The following is a 24,150-nucleotide window of genomic DNA, read 5'->3' as shown; positions in this document are numbered from 1 at the left end:
AAACAGAGCAGGGATGGGATGAGAACTCGGAGGCTGATGAGCGGATGAATAGTGTGATCGGAAGAAAGCGAGCCGTCTGTCGGGGCCGGGATCGCTCGTCCCAACAAATGAGACATTCCTCGGCTTGAGATGACTCGGTCGTCCACGGGGGGGGCGGCGGCTGTGTCACGACGGCGCCGGATGGTGGGCCATTTTCTTCTCGATTTTATTCGCTGTCCATCATCGGTGCTCGGTGTCTGGTGGCTTGATCGTAGTGGGATACGATGACACAAAGCGGGCTTTTGCTGCCTCTATTGCGAATTGATCGAGTAATAGCCAATTCTGACCAATGGTAACGGCGTCACTGGACGGGAAAAGATGGTTTCCAGAATCGAACCCGCTTGGCCGGGCACCAAATCCAATTTGGTTTGAATATGCGCCATGGAGACGAAAAATATCCTCACGAGAAGTCACGAGAGGAAATTCAGTAGACTATACCTCCCGACGGGGCGCATGAATTGGTGGGACAGATGCCTCAAAAGAGCGGTGTTTTACTCGATCATTACTCGATCGAAACTCCCAAGGGAAGCTTAGACGACGCCTTGATGCAGCAGCGGCACCGGAGCCCGAGTGAGATAAGCACACAAAGCCAAAGTGGCACCCGTTCCGCCCGACATTTCCGAGAATGGCCGATGAAGAGTCAAGATGGTGATGGGACTTGCGGTGGGTTTTCCGCTGCTGAACAACACCCCGTCACAGGTACCTGAGCACATGCTTTTCATTCGCTCAAACTGGATGACTAAGACGTTCTAGATCGGCAAACGGCCATGTCCGACGAGAGGCCAGCCAATCAGCGGCGGCTGATAACGACAAGGAAGACTTTCAGGGTTCCCCGGGGTGCGTCAAGTTGTCGATAGAGTCCCAGGACTCGGGAGTGGAAAGGGTTCGATAACGCACCCCACACAAGGAACACGAGTCCCTGGGCGGGCTTTGACGAGTCGAAGAAGGTAGGTATCCGTAACAGGGTAAACATTAAACAATGACGGGGTAGAGGGGACGTCTCGGCTGGGCTGATCGCCTTTCCCTGGTTGGGATTGGCCAGTCCCTTTGACTCCCGTGGTCCCTTTGTCTTCCTGTCAGAGGACGTTATCTTATCGGAAAAGAACTGGAAATGGAAGCTTGGAAGAACGAATGGAAGGGAATGGCTGGCCTGAGGGCCGTCCTAATCGCGTCTGGACTTTGGGGTGGGCCGTGGATCGAGCCAGGAATGACTTTCCTCTGAGAGAGATTCGGATGGGAGCACCTCTTCCTTTCCACTCTTCTCTTTTCTTCTCTTTTCTCCATTAATCTTCTCTGACATCTTCGGATTCCTGCACTTCCTGAGTTTCATAGTACATCAAACGACTACGCGAGACCACTCACCTTTAGTTTGGTTGATCACTCATCACCAAAGACTCACATCTTACACACCTCTCTGCTTCGAGCCACACCGGCCATATCTTATCTCTCTCACCACCCCGCCACCCCGCGATCAAGATAAGCTTCGCTCTTCCCCAGACGCAACAGCAAGCTCTTAAGAACGTCCACCGCGGGGAGAGCTCTTCAGATACCGCGGCTTGCGCCTTATCGAACCTCCCTAAGCTCCTAGATAAGCTTATCACAAGACCCTTCCACCACTCTCTTCTCTTCATCATGACGGCCTCTCAAAACACCACCACGCCCCTCGTGGTCCTCGTCTCAACGCGGGCGGTCCTCACGTTTGAACAAGACAACCTCGTCCTCACACCCGCAACGATAACTGTCTCCCCCGCCACCGGTAAGATCGTAAACATCATCCCGGCAGTCCTGCCAAAGACCTCCTTCCCGGCCTCCACCGAGTACATCAACTACGGCTCAAAGCTCCTGCTGCCCGGCCTCGTTGATGCCCATGTCCACCTAAATGAGCCCGGTCGCACGGAATGGGAAGGCTTCTGGACGGGCACGAGGGCCGCTGCCTCTGGCGGTGTGACGACCGTCGTCGACATGCCCCTCAACGCTATCCCGCCCACGACCACGGTGGCTGGGTTCAAGGAGAAGCTTGCTGCGAGTCAAGGACAGTGCTGGGTCGACGTCGGCTTCTACGGCGGCGTGATTCCCGGAAACACTGATGATTTGCTGCCCCTCGTCGAAGCTGGTGTCAGAGGCTTCAAGGGGTTCCTGATCGAGTCTGGGGTGAGTAGTGCATATGCCTTGGCAGCACTGGCAGTTCGCCATTGAAGCATGTAAGCTGACAAACTTTCCCAACAGGTCGATGAGTTCCCGGCAGTCTCATCGCAGGACGTGGCCCTCGCCATGGAGAAGCTCAACGGCACTCCCACGACACTCATGTTCCACGCCGAAATGATCCCTCCCATCGCCGACTCGGTGGGCGATGCGGTCCAGCAGTCCGAGCCGCCGCTGGCTCCCACTGGCGCGCTCAACTCATACAAGACCTTCCTCGAGTCTCGCCCGCCCTCCTTCGAGACGTATGCCGTCGAGGAGATCCTGTCCCTGGCCCACCTCGCGCCGGATCTCCACCTCCACATCGTCCACCTTTCGGCCACGGAGGCCATCCCCCTCCTCAAGGAAGCCAGACAAAGGGGCATCAACATTACTGCCGAGACGTGCTTCCATTACCTGGGCTTCGCGTCTGAGGATATTGCCGACGGCGACACCCGGCATAAGTGCTGCCCTCCGATCCGCGAGCGGTCGAACCGCGACGGGCTCTGGGAGGAGCTCGTGGCGAAGGATTCTTGCATCAAGACCATCGTCTCGGACCACTCTCCGTGTACACCGCAGTTGAAGCTCCTACCCAGCCATCTCGAGAGCCGGACCCCGCCTGAAAGCGACGCGCCCAACATGCACCACTCGGATTCCGGTATCGACATGACCATCCCAGGCGAGAGTGTCGACAAGATCCTCGCAGAGAAGACACTAGAGGACGCAGCGGTCGCCGTGGCGGACGCGAGTTCGCGGGGCGACTTCTTCGCCGCGTGGGGCGGCATCTCGTCGGTGGGCCTGGGCCTCCCTATCGTCTATTCCGCCGCGGCCGCGCGCATCGCCGCGGAGGGCGAGGGTGCCGCGCCGTCGATTGTGGACATTGTGCGGTTCTGCAGCCAGTCAACGGCGAAGCAGGTCGGTCTTGCGCACCGCAAGGGCGCGCTCAAGGTGGGCATGGATGCTGATATCTGCGTGTTTGACGACGCGGACGCGTGGACTCTGCGGTCTGGGGATATGCGGTGGAAGAACCGCTGCTCGCCGTGGGAGGGCCACGAGTTTGCTGGTCGGGTGAGGGAGACTTGGGTCCGCGGATGCAAGGTGTTTGAATTTGGAGGAAAGAATCTTGGGTTTGTTGGTGAGGGGCCTGTTGGCGAGGCCATTACGGAGAAGCGGACAACGTAATGGAGAGGTTTGCTGGACGATGGTGAGGGGGGGGGGGAGGAAGAAGAGGATAGAACGTGGTGGGAGCATTAGCCGAGCGATGATTTAATGAAACGGGCTATGATTTGAATAAGAAGGAATGGATCATGGAAAGATAGGATCATTTCATGAATATTCATGCCTCGAGAGTAAGATGGCGACTTTCACCAGGCTCTGATCGTGATGTATAAAGGTCCTACCATGAAACCCAACCTACGAGGGCCGAGGATGAATGTTGTGGGGACGCAGTGAGACATGAATCCAATTCCAGCGGAGGGGGTAGATAATGAATCAGACAAGTCTGACAACATCAAAGCCAAACTGCGTCTGTTATTTTGAAGATCAAAGGGACAGAAAGCATGGCAGCCACAACAACGGGCCGCTGATAGCGACGAATTCGCTTCGTAGGTGCCCATTCATAGCGCAGTTTCGAGAGTAAAAATCTCAGATGTTCTATTTACTTGCGAATGAAAGCTGAGAACAGCCGCGGGGTTATCTTTAAGTTATTTCTCTTCAGATGCGTGATACCCTTGATTGATGATGCAATCTCGACTGATAAAGGCACGGGATACCTATTCAGACCTTGGGGTACCTTACGGAGTACTGTGACACCAAAGGCGGGAAGCGAATGCGGGCGGGCGGCCCAAGCTTCTGGTCAGTAGTCTTCCATGCCGTCGCCATCGTAAATTGTGGGTCTCACTTTTCACCCGCGTATTTTTTCACTTCGTCGACGGTACGCGATCTTATCTTGGTAGGGGAACCTAGGTAAGGTACGAAGGCGCAAGCACCTTCTCCCAGAAGGAAGCTCCCCGACGCACCTCCTTCGCGACGACTGTCCTCGGCTCCCTCGGTCGTGTCATTCACAACTGTTCTGCGTGCCCGCGCCGCAGGCCGCCCCGGCAAAACTCCGCCATGTTCAACTCCATCTCGAGGATCTTCAACCGGTACACGCCTACCAAGAACTCGTCCCCCGGACCTGCAAGACCAGAACGCGACGACAGCGAAGATCGAACTTTTCCTTCAACTGCGCCGCCCGAGTACCCAGACGGAATTGATGACCGACAGTTAGCCAGAATGGCGCCAGAGAACGACGACGGGCTCGATGACGATTTCCCTGACGGTCTCGATGGCGTTAACGACTACGTGGACCCGTTTTCCTCCATGATCCCTTTTTCGACCCAAGCGGACGATTTTCCAGATGCTGCGAGCGCCGCGCATGAGTCAGGCGAGGACAATGGCGTGAAGAAACGGAAGTCCAAAAAGAATAAGAAATCCAGCAGCAAAAAGGCTCGCGGCAAGAAGGGCAAGGATGCGAACAAGGCGACCGACCTGGAACACTCGGATGCAGGTCCATCGTCTTCCATCTCCGGTGGCCAAATCAAAAACTCTAGCGACGCAATCCAGGTCGATGACGACCATCTTCCTGTCGCGACCCAGCACAAGAAAAAGCGCAAGCGCGCGTCGGAAGACTTCACTGGACCGGGCGCGTCGCAAGCTTCGGGTCGGAAGAAGAGAAAGAAAAAGAAGACGCGTACACCGGTGGATGATGCTGAAGATGTCGACATGGAGGAGACACAGCCTGAGGACGTCGTACCCGAGTCGCCTGAGAGCACCACCATCGCCCAACCCATCGTTCACAGCCCTGCTTCCGAGCCCGACCCTGTGGAGATGAAAAACGAGTCACAGCAGTCGCAACTCCTCGGCGTTCCCAGAAAGTTCTTCACTCAACCTTCCGGCACGCCTGTGTTGCCGAGCCCAGACGGCGATATGACCGACGATGACAAGAACGCCTTGGCGTCTTCACCTAGCGTTGCTGCGCAGAGGCGGAGGAGCATGTCACGGGGATCTCAGATTTCTCTCCTGAGACAGAGTCTTGTCAGCCAGGCCGCAGCTCAACCGTATGATACGTTACAAGCCGTGGAGTCTACGGACGATGCTGTGGATGAACAGGTAGAGAGCTCTTCGGAGTCTGAAGAGTCCATCGAGGCCGCGCAACAAAGCTCACCGATTGTCGCAAAACCCGAAAATGCCACATCCGACCAGCACAGCATCAATGGTGATCAAGACGCGGATTTGGACGAGACTGCGAACCGGCCCTCTTCGCCCGGACCACTCCTCGAAGACAGTGCACAGTCTGATGATGGATCTTTCGCTGATGGTCTACCCCCATCATCTCAGCCCCCGAGAGAAAGTCCAACGAGCACACGCAGCGAAGACATGGTGGCAGCTTCAACCCCTCAGCTGCCGATCAAAACTTTCCGCGATGCACTTCAGAACTCATCCAAAAAACAAACCACCTATTCCAAGAAGGGATCAGCTATCGAGAAGCCCGCCACAACACCCAGAGGTACTCGACGTCACAATGCCGAGACAGACGGAGAACAGTCATTTGGGGTTGGCAACTTGCCCAGTTCGGCTCAGAAGTCTAACCGCTCTACTGCATCCAAGAAACAACGCTCCAAACCGGACTTCTTTGAGAAGTCAATATCAGACCACGAGGCACCAGAGTATCTTGACGTGGAAGAGAACGCGACTAATGCGATCCAAGAGGACGGCGAGGATCATGTGCCTCACATAGATGTAGCCGCAGTCAAGAAGCCGGCACCGACCAAGACCACAAAGCCTCAAATGAAGCTCAAGAAAGCCAAACAGACAGCCGCAACTGGCTCACTACCAACCATCACAGACAAACCAGCAAAGACGACAACGCCAAAGAAGCCTGCGAAGCCCAAGGGGGCATCACAGGGACCACCCGAGTTTGTTACGGGCCAGTTCTCCGTCGAAGAGACGAAGAAGCTCACTGAGATTGTCGAGAAATATAGAGATGAAAACAACCTCACACAGGAGCAGATGAACAACCTCATCCAGATGAAACAGCGCAAAAAGACAACGTCTAAAGCGGCTATTCCATATGACGGCGATAAATTTCTGAGTATGTGGAGTTTCATATGTGCCGCTCTTCCCGACCGGCGCCGCCAAAAAATCATCGACGTTGCTCGTCAGTCCTTCCATAACTTCAAGGCTCGGGGAGGAGGATGGACGTCTCAAGAAGATGCTAAGCTGGAGATGCTGCACGCCAAACACGGCAATTGCTGGGCCAAGATTGCGGATGAGCTGGGACGCCATCAGAAAGACGTTCGTGACCGTTATCGGAACTACGTCATTTGCGGCAGCACGGAAGGCCGTCAATATTGGACTGAAGAGGAAGAAAGAGAGTTGGTCCAGCACGTCATCACCTCACTCAGACGGACTGACCAGTCACCTTCGAAAATCCGGAAGCCTCACGAACCCTTCATAAACTGGCAAACGATCAGTGACCTGATGGGCCGCAAACGCAGCCGCCTGCAATGCATGAGGAAGTTCAAGACTCTCAACGTGGAATTGAGCCCCAGCGAGGTTCTGCAGTCGTCGCGTCCCGCTTCAAAGGTCACCTGGACGTTGGAGAAGGCCCGCAAGCAGATCCAGGAAATGCCACCCGAAGATAAGCACAAGGTGGTCCGGTCAATCCTGGCCGGAGGCGCGGGCCGCGATCGAAAGATTCAGTGGACCAAGCTTGCCGACTTGGAGTTCCGCAGGAAGTGGCCCAAAAAGACTCTCCAGTTGCTGTGGTATCGTCTGAGGCAGCTCGTTCCAAATCAAAAGGAAAAGTCAGTTAGAGACTGCGCCCGTTGGTTGCTGGAAGATGCCAAAGCGAGCGGCCCCCGGGGTGCCAAAATTCTTGGCGGAGGGGATACCAACTACGATACTGAGGACGAGATGGCTGTTGTTGACCCTCCCAAGAAGGCCAATCGTCGAAAGAGCAAAAAAGACCAGCCGCGCAGCGCTGAACTTGTGATTGATAGCGATGAGGCTTCCGACGACGATGAAGACGACGAAGACTCTGAAGGTGACGAGGAGGACGAGACCCGGCTGACAGATCTTGAATCTCCATCTGCACAGCAGCAACCATCGTCGTTGGCCGCATCAGCACAATCGAATCGACTTATGGCCGGTTCTATGTCGACTGCTCTATCTGCGTTTCCATCTCTCCAACCTGCCGCCAATTCCAGACTAGCCCCAGCCGAGTCAGAAGATGCCAGACCCAGCCCGGCCAAGAAAAGGATTAGGCTTTCTGGGGGTAATTCATCAAGACAACGTTCTATGGAGCATGACGGTAGTTCGCCCGAGCCAGTCACTGCGCAATACGCGGTCGAGAAGATTCCCGATCGCCTGAAGGAGAAGAGGGAAAATGCCAAGAATCGTATTTCTTCCGGCAACAGACTTCGGTCGGCGGCGTCGCTGCAACCGGAGTCGGTGCAAAATAGCGATGTTGACGAGGACATGCCACCAATTCGCGTTCCGCCGTCGACCGCACCCACGGGCCTCAAAGCCAAAAGGAGACCAAATCGGCCGACAGGCAGCTGGGCCAGGAAGACTGGAGGGCCTGAGCCACCGGGCGGGCAGCTTGGGCCGCGATATTATCATGTGCTGGAAGTGGAATCAGACAGTGGTTCAAGCTCAGCTCACGATGATTATGTAAGACCGGCGTCGGCGTCTCCAGCGGCGACCACGCCTGCGACAAAAGCTCATGCAGCGAAGCGCCGACGCAAGGACACTGAAGTGGCAGAAGCCGCGGCTTAGAAGGCTGTGAGTGGAGCGCGCCGTAGCAGAGGCGCCTTGAGGTTTATTAGATCACGCAAGTAGTGTGTTACGGGTGATGATACCCCGCAAAACTACGGTGTGGACTTGGGAAGATCTTTGTTGATGGATGCGGTTTGATGGCCAGCGTCCGGCAGAGGACGCCGGGACGACCGATTTCCTGGGCCACATGCAAGGGCAGTGTGGACAAGGCAGGCTTGGGTCAGGTCGTGGCGGTAGGTTTTGGGGCGGATTATTGATTGTTTAAGGAGGGGATTCGTACATCACTTGATACCTGTAAATCCCACCAGATGGTTCGACACAAGCTGCACTGGAGTCATCTTGCTCACTCGTCGTGTTTCTACTTTCCTTTGCGCGTTAAACTGTCGTGAGGAGCTTTGAGGAATTTACGTCACCGATCATGACTCGTTGGTGGCCAGTCGGACCACCCAAACTAGAATGATATTTGCAAAAAAAAAAAAAAAAAAAAAATTGGCTGGCCTGGGTGGAATGTCGTCATACGCCAACTGCTCATGAATCAGCCATCTTGGTATCCGTATCGGCCATCAGCAGAAACCAGTTTATCTCCGACCGCCGCAGATCTGCCCACTCTGTTGCGGCTGTCGCCGCCACCGTAGGGCTGTGACATTCCGAGATTTTTCGTGGCGAGACAAAGTGTGGCTACACCCGCGATTGTGGAAGCGTCATGTTTTTGTTAAGGACCTACCGGCCTGCGGGATGAGGGATATCGGTTCTACTCCGAGGCCACCCCCCCCCGCCCGTCCCCTTCTCTAAGTAAAATGGAGAAACTGTGCTTGGCAGCTTGGTGTAGTTTGTAAACGTGTAATGGAGAACTATGTGAGCATTTCCAATGACGAGTCCCGGGAGAGTGGGAAGGTGTGACAAACCCCAAGACGCAAAACGTCATCCGGGGCAGGCGACATGCACAATCTGGTGTTGGATGAGTCTTCCGACATCTGGGGAAGAAAAGGGGGGGTTACACGGGCATTCCGTGCGGGTTTTCTCTCTCTCTCCCTCTTTCTCTTGTGTCAGTTGTCACGATGGCTTCACCTTTCGGAGCATGTCCGCGCGCCGGCGCGGAATTTGTCTTGGAGAAGTGTGGTGTGGCGTCATTGTTCCGTCGCGGTCGCGGAAGGGGGTGTCGGCGCGCGAGGTCGCTGTGTGTGTGTGCAAACGGTGACCTATTCATCGGATCCGGTGTCAAATTGTGGCCGAGTCATTAGGTCAGCAAACATCGAGAGACCGGAGGCCAGGCAGGGTTAAGTCTCGCGAGGCGAAAAGTCCAGAAGATTGTCAGATCTTGGTTGCGTGACAGTTGATGGAACAATGGCCGCTACATCATCATATATGGGAGAGCACTAGTATTAGTATCGGCGTCGGCGATAGCAGAGAAGTAGACGGCGTCAAACCATCGCGATGGGCATCGGACATGTAAAACCCATGGAACTACGCACGAAAAAAAACAAAACAACCAAAGGCAGTCAGCAGAGGGAAAGGGTACGGAATACTTTGAGACGCTGAGAGCGGAGAAGGCGAAGAGGAAAACGAGCGAACGGAAAACATCCGATCAGACCACCGGCATGAAAAGCGGGTCGCAGGACCGCAGCGGCCAGCGGCATGGCCGCACTTCGGGCCCTTAGGTAGAGATGGGCCCGATTTAAACCCTGGCGGATCCGCATTCAAGGCGCACGGCCGAGGTGAGGCGAGAATTTGCGCGCGCAATGGACCACCTCTACATTTTAAGGTAGGCTTTGCCAAAAAAAAAAAAAAAAAAAAAAAAGATCCGAATAATTGCCTTGGCCCTTGAGATGGTGAAAGCCACAGAGACTAGCGCAAAGTGAGGTGAAGGCAATTTGTCCAGCCACATACAATCCTTATCCACGAGGTGGCTTAACTGCTAAATATTGAGTCTGTGAGATGCGGGAGCTTCATGGTAGCTTCGTAGGATTTATCCATCGTCAGCTTCATCACCATGGAGTATTGGACAAGGACTCTCAAGAAAGGAGTCCTTCCACTCAAATCTTTTCAATGTCTCCTCTTTCGTTCCTCCATAGCTCCTCCTCAATTCCCACATCTAATTCAACTCTGAAGTAAATTTTCCAATGGTCTCGTGAGTTCCTGACTTGTTCGGCCCTTTTTTCCCATTCGCGCCTGGAGTCTCTGGACAGACGAGAAGACTCGTGCTCCATCGTCCTCCCCTTATTCCTATGGGAGTTTCCACATCTCGTCAACAGTGCCCAGGCCGTGTAGGTAGTAGTAGTGGCCGCCAGCACATTTTGTCGCTGTTTCGCTGGCTCGTAGCTTGTAAGAGACACGAAAAAAGGATGGGGCTCAACTTGGTATACTCTCATGGTACTCATGGCCGAGTCTCGGTGCTTCTTTTTTTTTTCAAATGTCTCTCGTTAGAACTTAGACTCCCCATCGTGGGCCAAGGGGGTGCCGGCCGGGTTCCGCTGTGGTTCAAGGTGGGGGTGTAATAATGATCTGGCTTGAGGCTTCGAAAGCGAGCGGCAGCCTGGAGCCTTGATAGTCTTTACGCTCACAAGCCCTCAGTTCTTTACTTGAAAGGTTCAGTTCCAAGAGCATCTCTCTTTCTCGCTCTCCCACTCCATCACGGTTTGGCGTTGACCAACAGTGGCGCCAAAGGTGTGCAGAGAGACAGATGGCGGTTATCAGGAACCGGGCGCTAAGAGTAACGGGAGCAAGCCACAACTTCCCACAGCTACTATGTAGGTATCTGCTAGGGGGCGTATTGCGGCGGCATCTGCTTGCCGGGCCGAAGAGGACCAGCAGGGGTCAGGGGTTGATCAGCAGACAGGGGAGGAGATAACCATTAAATGCCAGATGGAAAACAAGAAGAATGGAAAGGCGGCAGGGGTGGCATGGGTGGCATGGGTCAGGGGTCGCTCTCTATTCGGACCTTGCGTGGGCCCTGCGATTCCATGCGATGCCATGCGGCTGCATTGTGGTTTTTTTTGCAGTTCCTTCGTGATGATGGACTGGTTTTTCTCGTCATCTGGTGCGGAGGTCAGTCTGGGGAATGGGGTTGAGACCGGACGATATGATGGGTATCTCGGGTTGTTTTCTTGACGAAATGATACGATGGAATGGCCGAACTGTACAGTTGACCTGTAGTTGTAAACGCTGGCGCGGACGCAGACAGCGAACACGAGGCAATATGTGATGTGTTGGACGTTAGTTCGCGGCGCGCCGCGCTGCACAGCAAACCCATGATATTCCCATATCCCACTGACAGGCCGTGCCATGCCAGATGGCAGATGCCGCCCGTGCGGCGTGCGGCGTGCGGTGGAGATCTTGGTCTACCTCACCTTAGGTGCGCAGAGTACGTACTTTGCACTCGGAAAAGGGAGATGTGGCTGCGGCACGGTACTTGGGCCCTAGAGGTGGATGGATGCCTTTCTTCCAACGTTCCCTTCCTTTTATTCGTACACTCCATGAGTCCATGTCCCTGTTTACCACCATCGGTTTCTTTCCGCATCTACGAATAATTGTTTTCTGCATCTGCTCAGGCTTCCCACTCGTCTGATGGTATGATGTGAGATGATGTGGTCCAGGACTCCAGCGATCTTTTCTCGAAGAAACAGATGGCTCATGAAAGGGCAGGGAACCTGACTCTCTCGGCTGCACCCCGCCCATGACAAAGCTGCGTGTTAAGCTTTGCGTTTGTCAGTCCATCAGGCAGTCAGTCAGTCAATCAGTCAATCAATCAGTCTCCCGTCCCTCCAATGCGTCCATGGCCTTCACAACTCCGCGGCGCAGTGGCAGCATAAGGTACTCACCTTACTACGGGACGGGACCTGCATCGGTGCATCCTGAGCCTGACGTCAATCGGAGGCTTCGGGGTCTCCACCTTACGACAGCGACAGCGGGCGGATCATCTCGTGGTTTCCGCGCTAAATAGATTCCAGCAGCCGCCAAGGATAAAGGGTCCGATTAGTGTAATTGTGGACCGTCCTATCTGGGCCTTGCTGGCTCTCGCCTTGCGGCTTGCCTGCAACAGGCAAGATTCTGGACAGGGGTTCGCACGGTACGCAGCAGAGACTAGAGCGGAAGAGGACGAGAAGCAAGATCCATTCGGCGAATTCCAGCTATCAGATAATTCAGATTATTGGGGTGACCGGGACCCTGCGCCGTCCATCTCGGCCTCTCTCTGGTAGACCGTAGACGACCCTGCCACCCTGCCCTTCGCTCAAACCACCACTTGGTATGTACGTATACTACGTACGGCTGCTAGGTGTAGACATCGCTCACCACCGCCGGGGAGCCTCATCTTTAGACCGACTCCTCTTAGTGGCCGAGCATTGGACCGAAGAAGTGTAATGAGCCTCGACGTCAATCAGTTCATGGGCCCCCCTCCCCCCGCCGACCGACGCCGCACCGTACCCGGTACACCGTGCATCAGCTGGTGCTTGACGGTTGACCTCAGCTCGTCGGCCGGAGGTACTCGGCGCAATGTACCACCAACGTCACTCGTGAGCCTTCGCGACCGGCGAGAGCTCTGGCCATCCGGTCCCTTTCCACGATGTTGGATGTTCCTGTCTTGGTCGTGTTCCCCCCCCCCCCCCCCCCCCCCCCCCCTGTCCCCCGGCTCGCGGCGTCGCTCGCGGGCGCGGGCCGGAACCCCCTCCACCCCCCCCCACCTACCCTCCCTCCTTCCCCCCCCCCCCCCCCCCCCCCCCCCCCCCCCCCCCTCCCCCCTGGTCCGACATGTCACCATGGTCACGGTATTGCTCGCGGGACTGGGCCAGAACCACCGTCACCCACATGCATCTACCACTTCTCTTTCTTCACCCGGTTTTCACCCGCCATTATCCCACAGTCCAGCCCACACACGTACGTTGCTGCCCGCACTTTTCTTGGTCCGCCCACGGGCCCCCGACTTGTCCGTTTGCTGCATGTTGTGGGCTGTGGGTTAGCCAGCCAGGACTGTGGGTTTTCTTCACCTAGTTTTTTTTTTTTCCTCTTAGCAAATTTCCCACCCTGTGCCGGGTGTTTGGTCAGAGACGTGATCATGAGGCATGAAAAGCACCTTTCCATCGGTCAAGAGTGGAAACGCATGCGGAGGCGAACGGGGATATACGGGGGTGAATTGGTGAGAACGGGGTGAGAACGGGGTGAGGAACTGATCATTCCTTCCTTGCCTGCTTCCTTTCCTTCTTCGTGCCTTCCGACTAGTGCCTACCTTACCTTCCATACTGTCATGTGCACAGAGTAAGGTAAGGTAGGAAGGTACGTCCCAACCCGGAGCCGTGTTCGTGAGACCCAGTCCCCAGTCCAAAGTACCTACCAGTTGGTAGTTGAAGCTGTCAACCTTGGAAAGAACCTGCTCGTCTCCTGACCTCCTTCATCTAATACAAAAAGAATCCTCTCCTTCCCCCATCGTCTACTCTTGGCCCCCTTTCCACTCTCCCATCCCACACTTCTCCAGACTAATCAGAGTTTTATCTCAACAACCTTGACCTCTCCACACCTCAAACATAAGGGTATAATTAATACCTTCCTCCTTCCCTCCGCCACTGCCTGTCTTCCAGTCCAGTGTCCTCCTCTTTTTCCAAGTAAACACCCAGCAACTATAACAACAACATCGTTGTCCTCACCCTCGGACCCAGCAGAGTTATTCGCACCTCTACACCATCCTCCCCTGGATCGAGACAGCTAAACCCACCCCCACATATCCAACCCCATATCGACGCGCATCGTCAGCTTCGCCCAACATGCAGTTCCCCAAGCTCGGTGGCAAGGGCGTAGAGCACAAGGATCGGACGGACGCCGATACTCCCGCCCCGGATTCCGGCTCCGATATCACGGCTGAGCAAAAGATCACCTTTGCCGCCGCTTTCCTCGGTCTTGTTGCCAGTATCGGTGGTTTCATGTTCGGTTATGTCAGGTATGTCTTACTCCTCCCGGGCTCCTCTCAGCCGCGTTCAAGACCTGAGACCCGCCTGTCCCGCCGGCCTTTCCGTTTGCTGACCCTTTGTTGTTCCTTACAGTGGCCAAGTTTCCGGTTTCTTCCTCATGGAAGATTTCATGCAGCGCTTCGGTGAGGCCCAGAATGGCACCTACGTCTTCAGCGCCGCTCGCCAAGGTACCATTGTCGGTCTTCTGTGCATCGGCTGTCTCGTTGGTGCTTTCTCTGCCGGCAAGCTTGCCGACACCCTCGGCCGTCGCTTGACCATCTCCATCTTCGCCTTCTTCTCCTGCATTGGTATCATCATCGAGATCTCCTCCACCACCAAGTGGTACCAGTTCGCCATTGGCCGCCTCGTTAACGGCGTCGGCATCGGCGCCCTGTCCGTCGTCGTTCCCATGTACCAGTCCGAGTCTTGCCCCGCCATCATCCGCGGTGTCATCGTCTCCACCTACCAGCTCTTCATCACTCTCGGCATCTGGCTCGCCGAGATTGTCAACTACGCGACCCATAACAAGGCCGGCTCTGCCTCGTGGCGCATCCCCAACGGTCTCGGCTTCGCCTGGGCCCTCATCCTCGGTGCTGGTATCCTTCTCCTCCCCGAGTCCCCCCGTCACGCCTTCCGCCAGGGTCGCGAGGACGAGGCTCGCCGCAACATTGCCAAGCTTGCCGGAGTTGAGCCCAATGCCGCCTCTGTCAACCTTCAGATCGAAGAGATCCGCGCCAAGATCGCTGAGGAGAGTGCCGGCGCCGACACCAGCATCTGGGAGATCTTCACCGGACCCCGCATGCTCTACCGTACCATTCTCGGAATGGTGCTTCAAGCCGGCCAGCAGCTCACGGGTGCCAACTTTTTCTTCTACTTTGGAACGACTGTTTTCTCCGCCACCGGTATCAGCGACAGCTACGTCACTCAGCTCATTCTCGGCTCCGTCAACGTCGCTTGCACCTTTGGTGGTTTGGTCGTCGTCAAGAAGTCGGGTCGTCGCATTGCTCTCATTACCGGTGCTCTGTGGATGATGATGTGCTTCTTCGTCTACGCTTTCGTCGGTCACTTCGCCCTCGACACTGTCAACCCCTCCAACACTCCCCAGGCCGGCGCCGTTCTTGTTGCCTTCTCTTGCCTGTTCATCGCCGGTTTCGCCACCACCTGGGGTCCTCTCGTCTGGGCTGTCGTTGCTGAGCTGTACCCTGCCCGCTACCGTGCCCCCGCCATGGCTCTTGCCACCGCCTCCAACTGGCTCTGGAACTTGTACGTAACCCCGTCTTCCAACTATTTAAAACACCGAGCTAACTCCTTCTCAGCCTCATATCCTTCTTCACCCGCTACATCACTGACGCGATTGACTACCTCTACGGTCTCGTCTTCGCTGGCTGCTGTGCTGCTCTGGCTGTCATTGTCTTCCTCTTCGTCATCGAGTCCAAGGACCGCACCCTCGAGGAGATTGACACCATGTACGTCCAGCACGTCAACCCCATCACCTCTGCAAAGTGGCGCGCCGAGGAGCACAAGCACCACCACGAGTCCGCCAGTGAGGAGGAGAAGGTTAACGCCTCTGCCTAAGCGCGTGGACTGCTTATTGTGTTCGACAATCATCGTACACTTGAAACTCCGCACACACATATTACATTCTGTTCCCCTTGGCACTTCCTGGGCCAGAGAGAAAAGTCCTGTATCATACAACTTACATTGCGACGGCGTTGGGTGGCATTTTTGTATTCTTAAGACGCATCGTTCATGAGGAATGAGTATTATTTAATCGATCAACGTTGGAAAATCCTGGTTCATACAAGTGACGAAATGGTTTGTTCACAATGATTCCGTTTTAGAGATCTTTTGATCAGTCCCACATTTTGCCAGACTGAATAGTTCTGAATAGTTCTGAATGGTGATGAGAAATGCGTGCGTTGAAAAAGTAGAATTGTATTTTCTGTTCCATGCTCGGTCAAAGCCTGACCGAAATCCCAAGAACTCTTCTATGTACTGGCGCATTTTCTTGAACTTGTCGTCGTCGGCTGCTTTTCTTGCCCTCTTCTAGGGTTACGTGGAATGGGCTGGAGCTGGAGATAACCTGCCGCCTAGTGAACCATCTTTGCTGATACAAGCTTCTGGTCAACTTATCGAGGCTGTATCATGCTTGGTTGGACAGGGACGACTTCCATGCGGCAGTCATGAACAGTTGAGCGGTTGAGGTTTGAGATGGTCGATGAAGAGTGTCCTTGTCCAAGTCACGTTGTTTAAATAAAAAGCGCCATCAGATGCGATGCAAAACGCCAGAGTTGATGCCATTCCTTCATCTCACAGCTGGCCGACCCTCACCCCCCTTTTTTTTTTATATTCATTTACGCAACCTCGCGACGATGGCGTTGTACGCTGGCTTGGGTTTCCAGTTGTCGTCAAACAGAAGGGGCTTGGCGGTGGCCATCCAGGACTGCTTGTCGCTGACGCCCCAGACGGTGACGCCCTTGCACTTTGGCACGTGGAGGCACGCCGCAACGACGGTGGCGTAGTCGTTGGGCGGGGCGCCGGGGATGTCGAGCTCGGTGATGGCGATTTCGGAGGCGCGGGATCTGGCGAGGGCTTCGAGGGCTGCTTGGATGTTGCCAGACATGTTTGCTGCGAGGTGAGCTTGGGATCCTGTTTTTTTGGGGAGGTTTAGTCATCTTGTTGTACTTTAACCCCCGGCGATCGTCTCCCGTCCTCGCGGCGGCTCCAATGGGGGGTGAAGGGGGACGGGGGGTAAGAAACGTACCGATTCCGTCAATGGGGATGCCCTGTCCGATCCACTGGTTCACCTTGTTCACGACGGCCGTGACCTTGCCCCAGCCCGCGTTGTCGAGGTTGTAGTCGTTAATGTACAGCTTCGCAGCGGGATCCGCAACGCGCGCGGCGCGGAAGGCGATGCCGATGTAGGCCTCGCCCAGGACGTTGGAGAAGACGGTACTGCGTAGGGTACCGTTGTCGTTGAAGGCTTCGTTCACAACGTCCTTTTTTACAGTAAGCTAAGGTAAGGTACGGAAAGAGGGGGAAAATAAGGGAAAAGATTGGAACACGGAATGAAAACCCCGTCCTAACACGCGCTGACTTGACGTACCCACGACCTGATCTTGCCCTTGTACTTGCCGACAACCGTCTTGACGTGCGTCTCAACCACCTTTGTCATGGTCGCCTTGTCCTTGATGGCGGCAACCCACGCGGGTAACGCCTCGTGCCAGAGCAAGGTATGTCCGCGGATCAGCTTTCCATTCGTCTGGGCAAAGTTGACCAAGAAGTCGGCGTTGGTAAAGTCAAAGGCGCCGCGCGTGGGCTCGGTGGCGTCCCACTTCATCGAGTACTCGGGCGTCACCTGCCCAAAGTCCTGCTGGATGACGGCGGCGGTCTTGCCCTGCTGCATGATGCCGTTGTCGCCCGAGACGCCAATGTAGAGTTTCCCCTTGGCCTTGAAGAGCTTGTCGATGCTGGTGGGGGATTGGCGCGCGAGGAGGCGGTGCGCGGCGCCGTGGTGGTGGGTGTGGCCTCGGGCGACGGCCGCGGCGGCGGGGGCGGGGGCGCCGTCGTCGGTGGTCGGGTGGCCGGCGACGGCGAGGGGCGCGAGGAGGAGGGAGAGGGAGAACTTCATTGTGGTGGTTGTGGATTTTCTTATAGTTGCCGAATCCAACGGGCGCGTTTGTCCAAAAGGTAATGAGCGTCTATAGTGAGGGTGTCTAGAATGAGCGTCTAGAATGAGTGTGTCAAGAATGAGTGTCTGAAGGGTCTGCAAAAGAATGAATGAAAGAATGAATGGAGAATGAACACCTGGACGAAAAGAGTCCTTCAAACAAGTGCGTGTGAGACACGCCGCTGTGGGAATCTGTCACGATTTGTTCCGTCAGGACGGAGGCTCGCCGTCCGGGCTTCCCGTTTCTCTCTACCACTGGCAATTGTCAGCATATCCAGTCCCCCCGTGGGGTGCGTAATTTCTATAAAAGTTTGTTTTTTGGAGACTGGTTGGGGGGGGGGCAGATCACTGGTATCTTGTGCAGCCTAGTTCAACTGGCGAATGAAAGGTCCGGCGGGCATGTAACGCAAGCTCCGGCACCAAAAGCTCAAGCGAAAGTCAATTGTCTTCCTTGCGCGTGCATTCCACGGGAGGAGAATGCGAAAACTTCTCATCTCAGGGACGAGCATACTTGGTATGCGGTGCGCCTGTGTCGGATCTGTCGATGATTGAGTTTTACTTTATTGTACGGTACTACGGATAGTAGCCTTAAAATTACAATGGAAGATCCCTAGTTCTTTCGGATGGTCCAATCAATTTATTCGCAAGGAGCTTCCCTGCCCACCCTCAGCTTCTCCAAATCCACGGATAGAGACATGCCGTACGGAGGTATACTACGTACGTACTACATTGTATGCGTGAATCCAAATTTAGCACAGGAGCGTAGCGCCGTTCCCGTTCCGGCGATACGGGTCTGCCAAAATACATTCCATCAGCCTCTGCCGCTTGCTGGGCCCCGACGCCAAAACAAACGAAGACAATGTGCATTGATGGGAATTCGAAAATTTGGGAAACAGACTAGAGATAGGGGACTCTCGCCGCAGTACAAGTGTTCCAGCCGCGTACACTCTACGTAGTCCGCCCACGCTGTCTGCCCGCGCAATGTTGGTCGTACGTCACCGAATTCGCGGGACTTGTTTATCGCCCAGCTCGAATGAGGACAATGGACAGCATCGAGGCCGCGCGGTCCATTCTTTCCCGTTCACTTGGTATGTGGTAGACGTTGGAAACACAAAAGACTGTTTTGAAGACCTGGTGGTCCACTACAAGAACATGGCTGGCTACCTTATCTTGTCCCTACATACGCCGTAAGCTGTCACAGCGGTCAGGGAGTCTCCCCCTGCCGGCCCGAGCGAAGCGGTCGGAAGGATTCATTCCGATGACGCCGGGCCCGGATGACGACTTCCACAACCGAGAAGATCCAAACATGGGTTAGGGACGACGAACATCATCTTTAACGTCAAGAGAATGACGAAATCGGCCGATTGTTCTCTTCCGCAAACCCAAGGTGGCTGTGCTGCATATCAAAGCTTAATTTTCTCCTTCAGTCTCTTTGTTAGCATCGATGGCCAACTCACAGATTCTAGGTGGCTTTCCCCAAAGTCCAATACGGTCCTCGGTGTCAAGGACCCCACCAACGATGTTTCGATTGCTCATCGACACCAAGGATGATTTAGACCCTTGCTCCCGTATTATGATGGCTGCGCCGGAACCTGGGCATGCTTGCCATCGGCCCATCGTTGACTTCCGACTAGGATGTCCTCCTTTTGGGCTTGTACTGTCTCGACCAACAATTTTGTCAAGATTGACAAGACACCCTAGCGAGGTTCTCGAGACTGGAACCGAGGCCGCACCGCTACCGCGAGAAATCGTCTTTCTCCCGTATTTGCCAAGTACAGGCATAGACACACAACGATAGAGGAAAGACGGGGAGGTCAGGTAACATGTCATTGAGTTCGGCTCTGCGTCAACTTGCATATCTCCCTAGTGAGAAATGCATTTGCTAAGCCATTATACACAAACCCTAATTCCCAGAGTATCACCTCTTTTCCGTCATTGTACAAATAGGTATAACACAACTTAGTCTGCGAACATCCCCTTCCAAAATTTGGTCTCTCTTGATCCTCACACTCTCCTCGTACCAGATATTTACTTCTCTCCATCCTTTCGGTTTCTCTTGAAAAGGTTGCTCAGGAACTTCCGCTTCGAGCCTTCCATAGACTTGTCTCTCGATGACGATGGGGCCGCAGCAGGAGCAGCACTGTCCTCGCTAAGGAAAGTCCTCATTCCCACGGAATTCTCGCTGTCGGTCGAACGACTCGAATTCGTGTCTCTCCTGTGCTTGAGCTCGGCCATCGATGCCATCTTACCCAAGAATCGAGAGGGCACGTTGGCGGGCTTTTGCACATAAGCCGCCGGTCCCTGCTGATGAGCACGCTGCTGGCGCTGGTCGACCAAAGGTGCTACGTCTGTTGTCAGAATCCAAATTGAGAATTGAGGCCGTGGGGGGAACTTACTTGGACGAGGCGACATCGCCGCCATGGAGACTGCAGGACGAACGGTCCGGTCTCTCTTGATCGAAAAGTCGGCTCGGGTGACGGCGTCGTCAAAAGAAGTATCGAAAGCAGACGGGGAAGTGGTATCAATGGGCTTCAAGACTGGAATGGGCGGCGGCGGGCGGGCAGGAACGTAAGACCTGGCAGGGCCTGGACCAAAATTGGCATCGATGAAGGCAGAACCAGCAGCTTCTGGCTTTGACTTGGGTCTTGGGATGGAAGGCAGCGGTTTGTTGGGTGCCGGGAGAGGAGGCGCATCAAAGGGAATCGACTTCATCGACTGGACTTGGCGGGGTCGACGAGTAGGCGTAGCAACATCAGCATCGTTCTTGGGTGTCATCGATCGTTGAGCCAAGGCAGCACTGCGAGGCGACAAGACCTCTTCCATCTCGCGGTCCAACTCATTTCCGATGTCCGCGATGAGTCTTGAAGTTGAAGGAACGACAGTCCCAGTGCTGGCGGCGGAAACTGCGCGATCGGAGTTCGCCGCTGTAGAAGCTGGGCCGGGGCTCTTCATCGTGCTGAGACGGAGCGGCTTTGGGTATGCTTGAGACGCTGATATCTGAGGAAGACTCGGGACAGCCCTGCGTCTTCTGACGTGTAGAGACGGAAGGTTTGAATTGCGAGACTCGATGGCCTCGGTGACAGGATCTCTTTGGGCCGGCTCTGGGCGTTTCGGAAGGCGCTTCTCGCGGTAATACGCTCCAGAATCGGCGGCAAGTGAGGTGACTGAAGTCGGGAGGCCAGAAGAAGATGACGAATGTTTGGTGACAGAGCTCCGGGAGGGCGGGAGAGGATCCTTAGCCCCCGAGTGGGTGATTCTGGAAGACGTCTCCGGGGCTGGCTTCTCAGTGCCTGCATGGCGCGCATACTTCCTGCTAGCCTTGGCATAATCGTTTGCCAAGAAGGCCGGAGTCTCCTGGATGGGAAGGCGAAAAGAAGCGGATGTCGAAACAGACGTGGCTGAACTCACTTGAGAAGCAGCAGAGTAGCGATTGTGTTGATCCACCGCAGGTCCAGTTGCTTGCGACGAAAAGTTGCTGATGGTACTAGATGGAGCTTGGGAGTATCTATTGTCAGAAAAGCCGTAAGTTTGCTCATGAGTGGCGTAAGACTGAGCAGACTCTGAACGTGGGGTGTATGAAAGAGCTTGAAGGACCGGTGAGCGTCGTGAGGCTCTTTCCTGAGAGTGAGCGACATTGGAAGGAAGGTTCTCCTCTTGGCGCGGGGTCAAACTCTCTTCGTTCCCAAACTCACTGGTCGTGGGCGCCAGCAACATCAAGTCTGTAGGAGGAGGGCGACATCCAGTCAAAGGATGGCGAACTGCTGTAACAGCACTATCCTGTGAGTAGATGGAAGAGGTATCTTCAATATCAGCTTCATTATCTGACATGCTTTGGTAAAATGTCTCATCTTCAACCTGTGGCGTCAAAGCGTCGTCCAAAGTATGTTGAAGTTTTTGTCTCCGCATGAACTGTGGCGCAAAAACCTCAGTCTGTGCAGATGCCGGTGAGTCGCTGAGAGGAGACACAGAACCATCGAGAGGCAGTTCAAATGGGTGATCAAAATTGACAGGAGACACGTTATTTTCGTCTCTATTGGCTGTGGCTGTCGCTGAAAATTGTCCACGAGCTTTTCTCAAGGAACTTGCAGAGCCATGTTGAGGTGATGGTGACACTTCTTTCATCTTAGTAGTAGGAGGACGTGTCGGTAAGCTCCTCTCAACACTAGTTGTGGAAGAAGGGAATGTTTCAGTAATTCTCTGAAGGGAGACACTCGGCGACGCTGGCCTATTCGATGCAGCCTGTGTGTCATTGCTGACCTGACGATGATTCTCAAGCGGCAGCTGTTCAGCCTTGCAAGGACGAGGAAGGGTGGCTGTGAGTGCATCGGTCGAATGCGCTTCACTGGAAGCTCGTTGGGAAGCAAGATGCAGGGGTTGTACATGAACAGAAGCCCCATCCAAAGGAGAGGCCTGTATCATTTCGGGATGAAAGGAGTTCGTCGACTCACTGGTGGTATTGAGACAAACACCAACAAAGCAATTCTTATCTTCGTTAGCAATGGGGGTGGAAGGATCGTTTAGCAGTAACCTTGTCGACTGCAATAGGCTCTCATATCTGGCCGAAGCGGGACGATTGAGGGAGAATCCATCACTGGATGAACGATACTTATGGCCCGGGCCGATGAAAGAGTATGAGTTGCTGTGGAAATGGGCAGGCATGAGAGGCGATGAAGGGCCCAGATCCAAGAAAAGAGGAATGAATGAACTTCTCTTTCCAGCATCTTTGTGGTTGGAAGACGGAGCCATCTTGGAAAGCTTCCAATGTTTGCCATCGGTTGGTAAGAAGTTTCTTTCGAGGCCTGCGGGAAGTTGCGGAAGCAGAAGAAACTCCTTGAAGTCTTCTGTCCAAGCCCAGATACTACCCGGCTTGCGGACTGTGCAGTCCATTTGTTCCCTGTCTGCATTAGCTTTAGCAATGAGATACTGCCGAGCGTACTCCATGGGAGACAACCGAGGGGGAGCAAGCCAGAATTCAGGAGGGGCTTCATTGTTCCCAAAGTAGATGGTGGGGTGTTGAGGCTGAAGAAGATAGAGAGGGACACTTGACGAAATGGATGGTGAAATCAAGTTCGAGGGGCTTCGCAAAGATGACGCATAGAGCGAGTCTCGCTCGCCTCCGGAAACGTTTCTGCTGCGTCTAGCCATAGCCTGGCTGAAGTCGGAGCCTACCCGTCTCATTTCCTCGGGGGCGATGGGGTTGGAAATCTGGGACCTTTCAATTCCGGCACTTCGCTTGTAGCGCAACTTGGTGGCACTAGGGACGGATCGAGTGGGCGTCTTTGGACGGAGGGAGCTGCTGGATCTGGTCGGACGAAGAAAGCTTCGAGGAGCTGATTCATGTGGAGTTGCGGGTGGTAAGCCGAACTGGTCGAGCAGTTCTTTCAGTGTTGGGAGCTCTGGAACGTCCTTCTCCACATCAGACATTGCAATAAAGGTTGCGAAAGACTTGACCTTGTGCAGAATGTTCGAGGGTGTTCGAGGTCGTTCTCCTTGTGTACCTGGCTTGGAAGGCTGTCTTTTCTCCTTTGAAAGCACCAACGCCTTGTCCATGTCCTCTTCGTCTTCGGGATCGCTTTCCCAGGTATAGATAGGAGTGCCGTTCTCAACTTTGGCAGGCAATATGAGGCCATACAGAGCAAGCTGGTGCTTCTCCCAGCCCTTTTCTAGCTCAATGTAATGAGCAAGTGGGTGCTCATGAAATTCCGTCTTGGAAAGTTCTTCGGAATAGCCCAAGACAGGAGGCTCGTCCAAATCACAAGCCCATTCGCGGCCGTTGGACTTTGCTCCTGTGATCTCGCGACCAGGGCACCCCGCCAGGAGAGGAGTGGGAAGAGGCGGAGCCGGGGCCGGGGCCGGGGCCGGGGAGTTGGGCTCAAATATGGGAAGGGAGGCTTCCAAGGCCAGTTGATGAGCATCATTTGGTGTAGTACTGGTGCGGTTACGTCGAAAAAGTCTTGAGAGAGGAGTGAATCGAGCAGCTTCATCGGATCTCGGAGTGGATTGATGGGGCTGTGTTTGGGCGGAAGATGAAAATAGGCGAGGGTTGTCTGAAGTGAGCGCAGGTGAGTGGCTTGAATCTGATCGAAGGCGCGAAAGCTGCGAGCTGTCGGTTTTCTTTGGCTTTGGAGCCATCTCTGCGATGGAGCAAGGCCGGCAGTTGAGGACGTTCCAGGCACGATGACGAATGGAAAGTATAGGAGCAATGAAGCAAGAATCGAAAAGCTGATGCAATAATTCCGGTGCAGGATAAAATGATCCAAGCGGGATTTCCAATGACCAAAGCCCTCAGATACTGCCAAAATGCTGAGGCCAAGACAAAAACGGTCTGCGCAAAGTTCAATCAGTGTCTGGAAAATCAGAGGAACAGAGGATTGAAACCATACATTTCCTGGTTTCAACAACAAGAAATATCATTTGCCTACAACAGACATTTCGATATCCCCAATCGACGGATAATGATGAGGGCTTGTGGAAGAACAAGATTTGGGGCGAGGGGTGAAGAAACGA

At 54.6% G+C, this 24,150-nt stretch overlaps 5 protein-coding genes across 5 annotated transcripts; 3 read left to right on the top strand and 2 right to left on the bottom strand.

Moving 5' to 3' along the window:
* Positions 1-1,671: 1,671 nt before the first annotated feature.
* CORC01_09605 (allantoinase) lies at positions 1,672-3,399 on the top strand (the record flags this gene model as incomplete). The annotated part of the gene is made up of 2 exons (XM_022621234.1): positions 1,672-2,190; positions 2,266-3,399. The coding sequence occupies 2 exons, from the start codon at positions 1,672-1,674 to the stop codon at positions 3,397-3,399; spliced, it is 1,653 nt and encodes a 550-aa protein (XP_022472243.1).
* A 930-nt stretch (positions 3,400-4,329) lies between these two features.
* Positions 4,330-8,037, top strand: CORC01_09604 (myb-like DNA-binding domain-containing protein; the record flags this gene model as incomplete). Its single annotated transcript, XM_022621233.1, has 1 exon — positions 4,330-8,037. One exon carries the CDS (start codon positions 4,330-4,332, stop codon positions 8,035-8,037), a length of 3,708 nt encoding a protein of 1,235 aa, XP_022472242.1.
* A 5,753-nt stretch (positions 8,038-13,790) lies between these two features.
* On the top strand, positions 13,791-15,548 carry CORC01_09603 (uncharacterized protein; the record flags this gene model as incomplete). The annotated part of the gene is made up of 3 exons (XM_022621232.1): positions 13,791-13,963; positions 14,067-15,236; positions 15,290-15,548. 3 exons carry the CDS (start codon positions 13,791-13,793, stop codon positions 15,546-15,548), a joined length of 1,602 nt encoding a protein of 533 aa, XP_022472241.1.
* A 775-nt stretch (positions 15,549-16,323) lies between these two features.
* Positions 16,324-17,604, bottom strand: CORC01_09602 (glycosyl hydrolase family 10; the record flags this gene model as incomplete). The annotated part of the gene is made up of 3 exons (XM_022621231.1): positions 16,324-16,622; positions 16,738-16,987; positions 17,080-17,604. The coding sequence occupies 3 exons, from the start codon at positions 17,602-17,604 to the stop codon at positions 16,324-16,326; spliced, it is 1,074 nt and encodes a 357-aa protein (XP_022472240.1).
* A 2,067-nt stretch (positions 17,605-19,671) lies between these two features.
* Positions 19,672-23,775, bottom strand: CORC01_09601 (uncharacterized protein; the record flags this gene model as incomplete). Its single annotated transcript, XM_022621230.1, has 3 exons — positions 19,672-19,985; positions 20,040-21,573; positions 22,117-23,775. The coding sequence occupies 3 exons, from the start codon at positions 23,773-23,775 to the stop codon at positions 19,672-19,674; spliced, it is 3,507 nt and encodes a 1,168-aa protein (XP_022472239.1).
* Between the last annotated feature and the right edge of the window lie 375 nt (positions 23,776-24,150).

The sequence above is a fragment of the Colletotrichum orchidophilum genome (genome assembly GCF_001831195.1).
Source record: "Colletotrichum orchidophilum strain IMI 309357 chromosome Unknown Scaffold_88.1, whole genome shotgun sequence".
Lineage (NCBI taxonomy): Eukaryota > Fungi > Ascomycota > Sordariomycetes > Glomerellales > Glomerellaceae > Colletotrichum > Colletotrichum orchidophilum.
Note: the sequence above shows the minus strand (reverse complement) of the source record. Positions and strands in the feature narration are given on the sequence as shown.